General features: G+C 37.9%; 1 protein-coding gene across 12 annotated transcripts in view; it reads left to right on the top strand.

Moving 5' to 3' along the window:
- The window catches only part of RIMS1 (regulating synaptic membrane exocytosis 1), a 577,010-nt gene that overhangs the window by 283,928 nt on the left and 277,515 nt on the right, over positions 1 to 15,567 (top strand). For 11 of the 12 annotated variants that reach the window (XM_049776777.1, XM_049776781.1, XM_049776775.1 and 8 more), the window contains exons 1-2: positions 7,584 to 7,925; positions 11,059 to 11,879. In XM_049776777.1, the coding sequence (XP_049632734.1) occupies positions 7,588 to 7,925; positions 11,059 to 11,879 (1,159 nt within the window). In that variant the 5' untranslated portion in view covers positions 7,584 to 7,587. Of the gene's footprint in view, positions 1 to 7,583; positions 7,926 to 11,058; positions 11,880 to 15,567 lie in introns of those variants that run through there. The other variant, XM_049776802.1, reaches the window with a different exon arrangement.

Here is a 15,567-nt window from a genome sequence, read left to right as displayed (position 1 = left end):
TCAACAGAGATACTGTATATGAAAATCACAATAGGTATAATTTTAAAGATCTAGAAAGACTATTAAAGCAAGTTCACAGACATGAAATAATCTGCAAATTAAATTTATAAGTACAATAATTATACAAAATAACAACAAAGATTTAGAAAAACTTAAGAAACTGTATAAAATGAGGAGATTCAAATGTCTTTTATGGGGAAAATAGCCAAGGAGGTGATAAGTAGGTAAGGCATTTGCCTTGCATGCAGCCAACCAGGGATGGATCCTTTGTACTGCATAGGAGCCACTAAGAATAATCCCTGATAACAATCAAGTTAATCCTAAAAACCAGAAAATAAGGAGAAACATACAGATATTGATTGTGTGTGTGTGTGTGTGTGTGTGTGTGTATCAAGTGAAGACAAAGAAAAAGGAACAGTCTCCTTGAAAAGAAGCAATAGCTGCAAATCTCCTAAACCTAGAGCCAAATGTTCTGAAAGCTGATAGAATATACACATTTCTGAAAGCAAATAAAGGCCTTGACCAGGATATAGCATAAAGTATCACAGTGACATAGGAGGTCACTATTGAGATACTAATTCTCATATAATTAATGTGAAATTAATTATAATCTTGAATATGTAAGAAATTACACTGCTTGCTGTTCTTTTATTATAATCTCTTAGAAGATCTCTCGATTCCTTAAAGGAGGTATAAGTTACAAATTTACAAACATTTTTGACCAACATTTGAATCTTTCTCTTTTCTTTTTACTGGACATTCATGGCTCCAAACTACATTTTAATAAAAGCTGAATACTTATACTTTGCTGTAATATGAACAAAACTAAAGTTTTCTATTAAACTTAATCATATAGTTAAGCAAAGTCAGAAGGATAAAGACAAATCAGACTCATGTGGTAAATTAAAGATAATCTCACAGTATGAGAGGCTGCAATGATATAGGGGGTAGGGTGCTTGCACTGCATGCAGTCAACCTAGGTTTAGCCCTATGTGGGCCTCTGACCCACATCATGAGTGGTCCCTCAACACAGCCCAGCATGGTGGAATATTTTTTATTTTTAAATCTCACTCTTTGCGAACAAAGAAGGTATAGAAAACAGATAATGAAAACAAATCCATAGAATTAGACAATAGAATTGAGGTTAGAAGTTGGAAGCAATGCCTAGAAAGAAACTAGGAACAGTAGACTAGAATTATTGTTACTTTGTTGAAGATGTAACAGTATCTTTGTAGAGCTTAATCCAATGTAAAAAATATTACACTAATATTAATATTATCACATCAATAATCATAATTTTAAGAAAATAATATTGAACAAACATTTCCCAAGCATATGATGGCTCTATATATTAAAGACTCAACCTCCAAAAATGTCCACTTAATAGATATTTTAACAATAACCAAAAAGAGCTATAGCTATAAATATGTATTCAAAATATATCCAAAAAATTCTATTAGAACTTATAAAATAAAATGTTTATAGGGGCTGGAGCAATAGCGCAAGCAGTAGGGCATCTGCCTTTCACGTGCTAACCTAGGATTGACTGCAGTTCAATCCCCTGGCGTTCCATATGGTCCCCCAAGCCAGGAGTGATTTCTGAGTGCATAGGCAGGAGTAACCCCTAACATCAGTGGGTGTGGCCCTAAAAAATGAAAACTTTTATAATGCAAAAATTCTCACCAATTCAACATATTTTATCTCTATATGTTTAATATTTTAGTACAATATTAAATATTATTAACATATTTAAAATAATACATTAACTAAATATTATGATCATAAGACTAAATAAATCTAGTGCATATATCTGTTAAGTTATTTTTTACTTTTTTTTGTTTTTGTGGAGGGTTTTGAATTTTTGGCTGTTTTGTTCTTACTCTTCATTCTGCTCTCAGGGATCACTCCTGGTCATGATCTAAGGACCATATGTAGTACAAGGATTTTAACCTGGAGTGGCTGTGTGCAAGTCAAGGGCCCTAACCCAGTACTATCTCCAGCTTCATGTACCTACATTTTTAAAATTAAATAAATTATTGGTATTACTATTAAAGAAATAGCTGTGTTACTGATAATTGAAATGATTTTTAAGAAGCAATATTTCTTACTGGCTTCTCTGCACAAGAAGGCCAAGAAAACACCATTGAACATTATCACCAGGACCCAAACCTGGTAAACTGGCCCCACCCAATAAGGTGCTAATCCCTGCCATGTGTTTGGGCACAAGAGAGCAATTATAAAAGACTGCTGCTTTGCTACCTGTCTACTTTTCTGCACAAGACAGCTAGGAAGACGCCATTGGACATAATCTCCAGGGCCTAAACTCAGTAAGCTAGACCCACCCAATAAGGTGGAGCCAGAGGAACATGGCTGCTCTGTGCTGCGCACATTTTCTAAACTACGAATTCCAGCACAGCACATAGTAAAATCACTATGCAAGCGTGGCAATGGAGAATCAATGCAGGACAACTCAATGCATAAACAATGAAGATGACCTGCAAAGTATCAACCACCTAATTAGTCTCTCCGATAAGGAGTTTAGAGTATTAATATGGAGGATGCTCAAAGAAAGCATAGATGGAGCTGAATAGACCACTGTGATAGAACTCAGAAAATTCCAGACTGAAATAACAGGTCTGAAAAACTTGGTAGATGAAATGAAAACCTCAATGAAAAGCCTCTCCAACAGAATAACAGCAGCTGAGTACGGGGTCAGTGAGTCAGAGGATGAAATGCAGCACACCTCCATACAGCAGAAGATACTGGAAAAGAACCTGAAAACAAATGATCAGACAATGAATAAACTACTCAAAAAATGTTAACAGATTAAAATAGAAGTCTTTGATAAACTCAACAGAAACAACATAGGGATTATTGGAGTCCCAGAGACCCAGGGAGAGAATAAGAAGAAGAAGCATTGGAGGAAGTGTGAGAAAAGGAAGAGGAGAAGGAAGAAGGGGAAGAAGGGGAAAAGAAAAAGAAAAAAGAATACGAAAAAGAGGAGGAGGTAGAAGAGGAAGAAGAAAAGGAGGAAGAGGGAGAGGATGAAGAAAAAGAAGAGGAAGAAGAGAAAGAAAGAAGGAAGAGAAGAAAAAAGAACACAAGAAAAAAGGAAGAAGGGAAAGAGGAAGAAGTAGAAGAGAAGAGGAAAAAGAAAGGAAGAAGAAAGAAAATTAACTGAAGATTTAAATTTCTTTTCTTATAATAGTGTCTTTGTTTAAGCACTGTGATTATAAACATGTTTGTAGTTGAGTTTCAGTTAAAAATAAAAAAATTAAAAAATATTTCTGACTAATAATATTTCATTAAAGGAAATAATGAAGTAAGCAGAGAAAGTCATAAAGATGGTATAGTATGTAAGATGCTTGTCTTGAACCTAACTGATGTGGTTTCAATACCTTTATAGAATTCATATTACATATATACTGTTTTCAATATTATTTTTCTCTTAATATATCAATAACTTTATCTATAAAATGTAATTATTTTATTCTTATAAGAATAAGAATAAAATGCCAAAAATTTGTTTTAGAATTCCTTTGCAGTGAAGTTTTTTTTTTTTTTGGGGGGGGTAGGGGTATGGGTAATTCTGGCAGTGCTTAGGGGTTACTCCTTGCTCTGCACTCAGAAATCGCTCCTGGTAGGCCCAGGGGACCATATGGAATGCCTAGATTTGAACCACCATTTGTCCTGGATCAGCTGAATGCAAGGCAAACAACCTAGTGCTGTGCTATCTCTCTAGCCCCATGCAGTGAAGTTTTAAAAGGCATATTATTCTCTAGGATGTGCTTTATTTGTTTCTCACAAATTTCACTATCAGCAATTTCTATAATTGACTTAATTTCTAAAATAAAAGTAGGTTATTTCTATATTGGGGGATATGGCTTTCTAATTTTTATTGTATTTTATTTAAAGAATATGCTCTTTTAAATGTATTGATAATTTTGTTATTTTTGAGGTCATACCTAGTTCTTATTTAGGACTTATTCCTGACTGTTCTTTGATCACTCTTCATGTGGTGCTTTGTATACTATATAGGATGTGAAAAACATCACATGCCAGCTCCATACTATTTGTCTAGCCCAGAAATCTTTTTATGTTTTGTTTATTTGGGGTCCACTTCTCAGAGTCTTCAGATCTTATTCAAGACTCTATGCTCATAGATCATTTTTGGCAATTTTAGAGAATCCTATGCAGTGCAGAGGATTAAATTTGCCTCATACAAGGCAAGTGCCTTAATCCATGTACTATCTCCCCAGCCTCTCCACATTTTTTTAATGCCAGTCTATAGTCTATCTTCATAAATGTTACATTTGGCTACAAATGAATATGCATTCTTAATTATTTATTGTGTTTAATGATAACAATGCACATATTCTAAGACTTGCCCTGTCAATGTGCAGCTTAACGTTTGAATAAAGAGCTACATCAATTTTTTGTACTTTTATAGTATCACATGGAACATATAGACAGAATAAATTATCTGGGGAGTGGATAAATGGATCTAAGCTTTGGATTTTGCATGTTACCTCTGAGTACCCCTGGTAGTTAATTATAACAGAGCCAGGAATAGCCCCTTAGTACCACTGAGTTCAACCCTAAAACTATAGCAGCAACAATATAAATAGCAACTGGCTTAGTTATTTGGGCCAGAAATAACTGCACATATATTTTATTTCCTTCTTTTTTTTTTTTTTTTTGGTAATCCCAGGATTAGAGAGCAGGGTCTCAAATATGCTCTACTAAGAACAACTTCAATATAGATATGTTTTTTTAGTATGTTTGTTTATTCAGTATTTTAAACCATTTTATTTTAGAATAATTCAGTGTAAATTATTAGTTATATCCTTGATCTGAAATTTGCTTTAATTGATTAACCTTAAGCATATGCAATAGTGTAAATATTTCCATTTGATTGTACTTTATTTTTTATCAACATTTTATAATTTATCCCAGATATCTAACTATAAGACTACAGAGTTGTAGGAAATAGCTATTAGGACAAAGAAAGGGATGAAGTGATTTTGTCATATTTAAATTTTAGATACCGTGGAAGTGATAAGGCAAAGAGAATGAAGGAAAAATAAAAGGCAAGAAAACAGGATGCATTTTGTTTGCATAATCACTAAAGTTTTAGATTTTTATGGCAATTCAATAGTCATATATGGCAGATAAGAGGAGATATGAATTTAAATGTGAATCATGATTTTTGTTTTAATAGCCTTTAGTGTACAATCTATTTGGGCATAAAAATGAAACTTTTCTTTCACTATTTTTATATTTTCATGCTTAATAATATATTAAAATAGTGGGCATACCATTTATTAAATAATCTCATTTGTTGAATAAATCTTAACATATTTCAGAAAGGAATATGATAACAATGTGGTGATTTTGCATACATTTGCCATGGAACCTAAAGAGTGCTGAAAAGCAAGAATAAAGTTTTCAATAATAGTATTATTTAATATGAAATGAAGGAAAAAACACTTTAATAATGAAAACAAATTGGGTGAGCAAAAGCAAGAAAATCAGAACAGGAAACTGTCATTAAAATCCAGAAACTTGGGACCTGAGAGATAGCATGAAGGTAAGGCATCCAGAAGGACGGTGCTTCGAATCCCAGCATTTTATATGGTCCCCTGAGCCTGCCAGGAGCGATTTTTGAGCATAGAGCCAAGAGTAAACCCTGAGAGCTGCCGGATGTGACTCAAAAACCAAAAAAATAAATTTAAAAAATCCAGAAACTTGGGCTAGAGGTATAGTATAAGTGATAGGATACACCTTTGCCTGTGGTCCACCTAGATTTGATCCCTGATTGGGACCCCAGGAAGAAAAAAATACCCAAGCACAGGGTCAGAAGTTAGCCCTAAGCAGTGCTGAGCATTGTCCTCAAGTGAAATTAGTACCAGGAAAATTTCAGTAATGTTTATGAATGATAATAAAATAGGAGATGTTGGAGTTGATTTGAGGAAGTGACTTTCATTTAAAGGGTCCTAGTTTAGGTTATTTTTAGTTTTTAAAAATTATTTAATTGAATCGCCTTGAAAACAGCTACAAAGTTGCTCTTGGTTGAGTTTCAGTCATACAATTTGCAAAACCCATCCCAATACCAGTGCACATTTCTGCATCAATGTCCCCAGGTTTCTTCATATCCTCCTAATTACCCTCTCCCTCCCCATTTATCTTTGCTCTGTCTTCCTTTTTTAAGTCACTGTGATTTGCAATATTGTTTCTGAAAGTATATCATGTATATCACTTTGCCTTCTTACAGCACTCAATTTTTTCCACAGTGATAATTTCATAGTGGTATATTATCTGCCCTAACTTCACTCACCTATTCTTTGTGACATGCTTCCTGCCATGGACCATTCCTCCTGACTCTCACCTCTATTGTCTTTGGATATTATTACTATACCATCTTTTAAAATATATTATTCCAAAATGAGTACAATTGTTCTGTATGCCTCATTTCATTCATCATAATACTCCCCATATCAATACACATATAAACAAATTCATTACTTCATTTTTCCTAACAATTGTGCAGTATTCCATTGTGTAGATGTAAGACATATTTTATCCACCAATCTGTTTACAAGCAGTTGGGAGGTTCCAGATTCTGTCTCTTGTGAATAGGGCTGCAATGAACATGAGTTCAGTTACATTTTCTGAATTCTGTTTTTTGAGTCCCTATTTTATATTTGAAGGGGTAGAATTTAATTGATTAAATGGAAACTCAATTTCTATTTTTTCAGAAATGTCCATATTGTTTTCCAAAACACCTGGACAGATATACATTGCACCAGCAATTTATGAGTGTCCCTGTCTCTGCACCTGTAGCAGCTCAGTGTTTTTTGTAGTTTTGATAAGTGCTTGGAGTAAATGTACAACTGCATTTCTTTCATACTTACTTTTAAAATATTTTTCTTAAAATTTTAATATCAGGGGCTGGAGCAGTAGTGCAGTGGTAGGGCATTTGCCTTGCACGGGGCTAAACCAGGACGGACCTCGGTTAGATCTTGGTGTCCCTTATGGTCCCCAAGCCAGGAGCAATTTCTGAGCGCAAAACCAGGAGTAATCCTTGAGCATCACCAATGTGTCTGAAAAACAAAACAAACAAACAAAAGTTTAATATCAGCTTTAATAGGGATGATTACAGAGGTTTATTTACATAAATATTTCTTTAAATTTAAATTTTTTTCAGTTTTTCTACTACCAGCTATTTACTTTTTCACACTATTTATGGCATTTTTCACTAATTTAAATGTAATATTCCTAGTCAGTCATATAACAAATGATGTTTTCTATACGGAAAAAAATGCAGACTCATAGAACTAGAAATACCAAGCTAAAAAAACATCTAATCTTTCTACTTCAGGTTACTTTGATTTCAAGTGGATTAGAGTCAAATCATTCATCTACTTTAGCATAACTGTACAAGGATAATTTTAATAGAAACTTCACTAAGATCCATTAAAGATGGCAGCTATTCTTTTTACCTAAAATATATTTTCATATGATGAAGATAACTCATTTTCAAACAGCTTAGAAAACTTATGTTGTTTTCTCTTCTTCAAATAGGTTATGTGGGTATGCAATTTATGTCGAAAGCAACAAGAAATCTTAACTAAATCTGGGGCGTGGTTCTTTGGAAGTGGTCCTCAGCAGCCAAGTCAGGATGGAACTCTAAGTGATACAGCTACAGGTGCTGGTTCTGAGGTTCCCAGAGAAAAGAAAGCACGGCTCCAAGAACGATCGAGGTCTCAGACACCCCTGAGCACGGCAGCTGCCTCCTCACAGGACACTGCTTTTCGCAGCACACAGCCAGACAGCAGTAAAGGGCCTGAACCCTCACAGCCAGCGGTGGGGCTTGACCAGAAGCAGGCTGCCTCCAGGTCTAGAAGTGAACCTCCCAGAGAGAGGTAAATAGGTCATTACTCCTGTAAATTAAAGGCAAAGTTTTGTATTGATAGCAAACCAAGTGCCAGGAATCTGACTTTTTTTTTATGTTTTAACATTTTATTTATATATTTAATTTAATTTTTTAAATTTATTTATCATGTTGAAAAAAATTTCATATTGGGGTTTCAACCATAGAATGTACACCACCCTTCATCAATGCGACTTCTATTAGAGGAATATATGGACTACTTGGGCTGCAAGGGGGAAAGAAAGTGTCTCAGGCACTTTTGTCTTTCTCAAGAATGCATCCTTCCTTAGGAAACCTTTGTTATGAAGCTTTTCTTATTTTGCACAAATGACAGCAACTCATGTGATTACATCACCTTACCTTGACAGGAGAAATTTTTTAAATTAAAATGCTATTAAAATAATTTTTTTCTAGGGGGATGTGGGACTTTATTATCATACCACAGTGCTTTGGGGCTATTCCTAAGTCTGCTTCTTCTACCAGAGCTAGAGGACATGAATTTTAGGGTGTGATCCCTCTCTCACAAGTCCTGGGGAGAGACAATATAAAGAAGGCAGAAACCCAGATTATCTTGCCAAAGGCAGATTTTTATCAGAACTAGATAAGATATAAACAAAATTATTTAAGAAGCCAATCTGAATTAAGTGTATATGTAGGCAAGAATTGAAGGGCAGGTAGACAAGAGTAGGAAAAATATCAATGGAAGAAGTAATAACTGTAATAAAATTTCTTTCAGAGAAGAGACATTGCAGGTCCTTAGTGAAGGTAAAATTAGAAGTATTTGATAACAATTGTGAATGAAGAGACAAAATATTGAAGATGCTATTTGGAATTGATCGGAAAATTATAACTTTAAGTAAGAAAATTTGAATTTATAAAGTTTCTAAAGGAAAAATATCCATGCTTATGACATGGATAAAACTGTGAGAAAAAAAAAAAAGCCCGATTTAAGTGGCATCAATTCTCAGTCAGGTGAGTGGGAATTTAGGCAAAGGAAAAGAGATAAAGGTAGCATTAAGAACTAAACACCTTCACAGAGATGTGACTGAAAGAATCAAAATCCTGCTTTCTCTATCATAATTTATAAACTACAATAGGAAATAAAAATACAATTCAAGGTAAAGTTGAATAAAGCTATCAGTAAAATTCTGAGACTGGAGGCATCTAATTTTCTTAGTACTGTCACTTCATATGGCAGTTTCACAGATATTGTCTCCTTTAATTCTCATCATATTTACAAGGTAATAATTATGAGCATTTCAAAAAAGTAAACAAATTCCATATATATTCTAGGAGGGCAATTATACCTTACAAGCACCTAAACTTCAGTGTAATCATCATGCTTTTATGAAAACTATTTGATAGTGATTGTGTTCATTATGACCTACTTATTTTGAAATTGAAGTTACACATTCTAATATTAATTCCCTTAATTTTAAAAGGCCATGCAATCTAATGCCACAAATAAAATGTGTTATGCTTCTGTTTTACTTTATTCTGCCATTTGAAGCCCTTTCACCTCTGCCCTTCATTTTCAGTTCTTCAGATGTATGCCATTACATTAGTAATAACTGCCTTGTTAAATCACATTAATAATTGTCAACTTGAATATATATATATATATATATATTGAAATATATATATATATATATATATATTTAGTTTTTGGGCCACACTCCTTGATGCTCAGGGGTTACTCCTGGCTATGTGCTCAGAAATTGCTCCTGGCTTGAGGGACCGTATGGGACGTGGGGGATGGAGCCCAAGTCCATCCTGGGTCAGAGACATGCAAGGCAAACACCATACCAATGTGTTATCACTCTGCCCCTTTTTGAAAATTTTTGAGAATGACATCTGTTTTTGGACTTCCAATCGAATGTGTTCCCTCTGGAAAGCTTTCTCTATGGGCTTCAGTATTCAGACAGAAAAACCCAGATGCCTACATTATTTTTTGCTTTTCTCTTTCAGTTTTTGGACCACACTCAGCTTTGCTCATGGGCTTACTCCTCGCTCTATGTTTAGGTGTCACTCCTGGTGATGCTTGAGGGACCATCTGAGATTCCAGTGATTTTTTTTCTAATCAACTGCCTAAAAATGTTTTTAGTGCATTTGATCTCAAATACATTTTATTCTATTGAAGTATCATAAGACCTGGAATAATTTTTATTTCTAAACTAAAGCATTCAGATTTCTTGAAATCATTTATAGCAAAAGCTAGTATGTATCATCCAAAATATATATCAAGAACATAGTTTTGAACTGACATGTATGTTCTTTTTTTCGTTTTTGTTTTTGTTTTGTTTTTCCGACCACATCCATTTGATGCTCAGGGGTTACTCCTGGCTAAGCGCTCAGAAATTGCCCCTGGCTTGGGGGACCATATGGGATGCCAGGGATCGAACCGGTGTCCTTCCTTGGTTAGCGCTTGCAAGGCGGACACCTTACCTCTAGTGCCACCTCACCGGCCCCGTCTTTTTAAAGCTTTTAATATTGCATTTATTTTCATTGAAATGACGGATTCACCAAGAGAAGAAACAGTGTGTTTCGAGTTAAACAAAGGCTTTTATTGATCTAGCAAATTTTATAAGGATACTAACTATACAGAAGTTGGAGAGACAGGAATTAAAGTGTTTACATTGCATGTGGTGGAACCTGGTGGCATCCGTCCTCATTACATATGGTCCCCTAAGCATTACCAGAAATGACACCGAGCCAGGAATAATCCCTTAGCACCGCTTGGTGTGGACTCAAAAAGAACAAACAAAAACAACAACACCCAACCAGCCAGCGAGCAAACAAACATAAAGTAAATGATTCTGAAAATGAAAAGGAAGCGAATAATCCATGAACATAGTATAATATAATAAAATATCATTGAGAAAATCAATTAGCTATAGAGGTTTTCATCTGGCTTTTCAACACCACCAGGAGGAGAGTGTAAATCTGAGTTGCAAAGAAAGCGTCTTTTTATTTGACCAATTTATTTATTTTTAAACTTTATTACAAGCATGTGTGTAGTTGGGTAGCAGTCATAAACAGATCACCCCCCTTCACTAGTGCCACATTCCCACTTTTTATCTAGACAGCACTTTGCAGCCCCTTGACGTTTGCCTTGTGCCCCATAGGAAGAAAACGCCGGGGCTTTCGGAAGCCAATGGCAAAGGCGCCCCGAAGAGCGAGAAGAAGCGCGTGGCCAGGGGCGCAGCGGCTCCGGGGAGGGGCGAGGGGGCCCCGGAGGAGTGGGCGCGCCGAGAAAGGCGGGAAGGCCGGCGGCTGGAGAAAGGGCGGTCGCAGGAGCACCCCGACGGGTCTCGGAAGCGCGAAGAAGGCGCGACCGAGAAGCCGAGGCAAGGGGAAGAGTACCAGAGCAGGTACCGCAGCGACCCCAACCTGGCGCGGTACCCGGTGCCAGCGGCGCCCGAGGAGCAGCAGATGCGCATGCACGCCCGGGTGTCCCGCGCGCGCCACGAGCGGCGACACAGCGATGTGGCGCTCCCGCGCACCGAGGCGGCGGCGGCGGCCGTGCAACCCGACGGCCAGGCCGGCCAGCGCACGCCGCCGCCCGAGCGGACGGCAGAGGTCAGGGCGCCGCTGGGAGCCAAGCCCGCGACGAGCCGCAGTCCGCCCGCGCCCAGGCATGGGCTGCCGGTCCCCGCCGAAGCCCCCGAGCCCGTCCGCAAACAGAGCCGCCTGGAGCCCAGCGCGGCGGGGCCCGTGCGCAAGGCCAAGCGCGAGAAAGTGTCGGAGACCATGCTGCGCAACGACTCGCTGAGCTCCGACCAGTCCGAGTCAGTGCGGCCCTCGCCGCCCAAGCCGCACCGCGCCAAGAGGGGCGGCAAGAAGCGGCAGATGTCGGTGAGCAGCTCGGAGGAGGAGGGCGTCTCCACGCCCGAGTACACGAGCTGCGAGGACGTGGAGCTGGAGAGCGAGAGCGTGAGCGAGAAAGGTACGGACGGGCAGGGCGCGGGAGGCGCGCGGTGCGGGCCGGGCCGGGCAGGCGTCCCAAGGCCAGGCTGCATCCTGCAGGGGAGTCTGAATCCGTCCCTGCTTTCCTTCAGACCCAGGAACAAGTGTGAGGGGATGCTGGGGCAGTGCCTAATCCTCAGGGCCCTTACCTGGCATTGCTCTTCACTAGAATGCAAAGTTGCCAAGGTTCTAAAAGCTCTCATTTCAAAAAGATGAATGGATGCGAGCATGGAAGGATGGGTGCAAGGACGGATAATTGTGTTTTTTTGTTTTGTTTTGTTTTGTTTTGTTTTGTTTTTTTTTAAATAGATATCTAAGTCTTGGAACAAAATGAGATTGTGGTCACTGAATTCATTCTAATCATGTCCCAGAAAGTCTTGGCTACTTCTTACTGCAGCATACCTTGATTTCTCCCGAGCTTTGTTATTTATGTCTCACTCTGCTGAATGCGGGGAAACTGCCTGTTAGGGTGCCCAGACTTCCTCTTTAAATCGGTTTTAGGTGTTTTGATTTGTTCTGATGTGAGATTTGAAGATCTAACAATAGGTCCTAAAGTTGGATGGCCAAGGTTTCTTGTTTGTTTAGATTAAAAATTATTTAGGGGCCCAGAGAGATTAGCAGTGCGGCATTTGCCTTGTAAGCAACCGATCCAACCAAAGGTGGTTGGTTCGAATCCGGGTGTCCAATATGCCCACCCCACCCCCTCGTGCCTGCCAGCAGCTATTTCTGAGCAGGGTGTTGCCCAAAAAACACCACAAAAATTATTTAGGCACCATGATTCACAAAGGTGTTATTAATAGAGTTTCAGGTATAAACTGGACGTTCCATTTCAAAAACCCCTATCATAAAACAAATCCTTCCAGCAGAGCTCATCCCCTTCCACTTCCAGCTCCCCACTTTAGCAAACGCATTGAAAAACTATATGTTTGGGTCACTTACTTTATAATAGTGTTGGCACTTAGGTTTTTTTTTTTTTTAATTATTTAAGTACCATGGTTACAACATTGTTCATTGTTGTGTTGAAGCACTACTGCACCCTTCTCTTCACCTTCACCATTGTCTTCAGTTTCTCTCCCACCCACTGCCCACACCGCCCACACCAGCATGCCCCAGCCTTGCTCTAAGTCAGCAAATTGCTTCTCTCTCTCTCAGTTACAGATTTGAACTTAAGAACCTACAGTTTTGATGTACACAATGACTTCACCTCCACAACTACCAGAATTGTCTAAGACTCAGCCAGTTTACTTCTTTCTGTGGCTTTCACTTTTTATAAATCAGTCTTGCATTAAATAATTAACGATGAGGCTGGATGGCGGTGGATGGAGGTGGATTTCTCTGTCTGCCATCCCAGGCCACGTGGCTCAGCAACCCCATGAACCGGCGAGTTTCAGGTTAGGCAAACGGCGGAATTAGACTCACAAGCAGGCAGACCTCAGGAAGCATTATCTTTATTTATGCCCTGACCACCACAGGTGTGTGGCCTATCTCATAACCTTTCAAGCATTTAGCCATTCCAGGCTTGCCCTGCGTCTTATTTCAGCCATCTCCCCCAGAAAGCCCAGCAGGGCCAAGGCAAAGACCCTTAATTTCCTGGCTTCCGGGTTTATCTACCTATTCCAAGACCCCTCCCCGGAATGGGCCGGGTCTTGCAGGTAGAGTTACTCCTACTATCCGGTTCCCAAGACCCCTCCCAGAAATGGGTGGGTTTCAGGTCGCTACACGTAAATCCAGGATGGAGTAACAATCAGGATCCAGGAATGCCCATCACTTGATACTTTTATTTTCTTGTCTTGTTTCTACATTTTACATAAATGAAACTATTTTGCATTTGTCTTTCTTCATCTGACTTCCTTTATTTAACGTGTTATCCTCCAGTTACATACAAATTGCAGTGAAATGACAATTCCATTGTTTATTGTAGCTGCATAGTATGTGATTTTGTTTATATACCACAGCTTTTTTATCTACTAATCTGTTGTTGGATTATAAGGGATGCTTTTTTATTTTTAGTAGATGTATTTATTTTTCAAATTAAATGTTTTATTGAAACCAATGCGATTTACAAAGTTCTTCAAAGTTGTGTTTCACACATACAGTGAATCAGGGATAGTTTGCCATTATTAAGAATAATGTTGGTTATGGGCTTTTTAAAGATAGATCTTACTATCTTAAGGAAGGTTACTTGCACACCTCTTTTGCTGAGGGTTTTAATCATGAGTAGGTGTTGAATCTTGTTAAATGCTTTCTCTACTTCTAATGATATAATCAAGTGATTTTCTTCCATCCTTTTATTGATGTGATGTATAGTGTTGCTTGTTTTGTGTATATTGAACCATCCTTGCAGCACTAGAATAAGACCCACTTGATCGTGGTGCATAATCTTTTTAATGTGTTATTGGATTCAGTTTGCTAAGATTTTGTTAAGGATATTTTCATCAATGTTCATCAGTTAGATTGCTCTGTATTTTTCTTTCTTGGTGTATCTCTTTCAGCTTTGGGGATAAGTGTAAAGTTAGCTTCATAGAAAGTGTTTGGGAGGATTGCCTTCTGTTCAATATTTTGCAAGAATATAAGGATCAATGGTAGTAACTGTTCTCTGAATCTTTGATAAAACTCCCCATAAAATTATCTGTTCCTGTTTACTCTTGAGAGTTTCTTAATTACTGTTTCAATTTCTTTACATATTATTGGCCTGTTTATGCTTTCTGCTTCCTCCTCATTTTTTTGGGGGGGGTGAGATTATATATTTCTAGAAATATATTCGTTTCTTCTAGGTTCTAGTTTAACAGAGTACATTTGTTCATAAACTCTCATGATGTCTTGGATTCTGGTATTCTGTTGTAATTTCTTCCCTTTCAGTTCTGATCTGATTTATTTGAGCATTTCCCTTTTTTCTTTGTCTTTCCAATCATTTGTCTATCTTCTTTATACTCTCAGAAACACTGTCCCTGGTTTCACCAATTTTTACTTTTTTTTTTTTTTCCAGTTTTTGGGCCATACCCAGTGACACTCAGTGTCTACTCCTGGCTATGTGCTCAGAAATCGCCCCTGGCATGGGTGACCATATGGGATGCCGAGGGATCGAACTGCAGTTCATCCTAGGTTAGTGCTTGCAAGGCAGACGCTCTGGCCCCAATTCTTACTATTTTTTATTTGTTTCCATATTGTTGATTTCTGTTCTGGTTTTTATTACTTTTATTCTTTTGCTTGTGTTTGGCTTTCTTTGCTGTTGATTATCCATGTATTTAAGGTGTGCCTTTAGGTTGTTGATTTTGTCTTTTCTTCTCTTTTTATGTAGGTCTGTATCTTTATACGTTACCCCCAATTACTATTTTTTGCTGTAGATTTCAGTAATTGATTTCTTCATTATCATTCGTCTCAAGGAATCTCTTTCTTCCTTGATTCCCTCTTTGATCCAGCTATCATTAAGCAGCATGTTGTTTAGTTTCCAGGTGTTAAGATTTTCTCCACATCTTTTGTTTATAATCAATCTTGATCTTTGTGGCATTGTGTTTGAGATTGGTTTTTACGATTCTGATGTTTGTTAAGTTTTTTGTAAGTTAGACTTTTGTCCAAAAAATGTGGTCTATCCTAGAGAATGTTCCATGTCCATTTGAAAAAAATGTATATTCGGCTTTTTTTGAGAATGAAAAGCCTCTATAAATCTA

Source organism: Suncus etruscus, chromosome 7, assembly GCF_024139225.1.
Source record: "Suncus etruscus isolate mSunEtr1 chromosome 7, mSunEtr1.pri.cur, whole genome shotgun sequence".
In the NCBI taxonomy this organism is placed as follows: domain Eukaryota; kingdom Metazoa; phylum Chordata; class Mammalia; order Eulipotyphla; family Soricidae; genus Suncus; species Suncus etruscus.
Note: the sequence above shows the minus strand (reverse complement) of the source record. Positions and strands in the feature narration are given on the sequence as shown.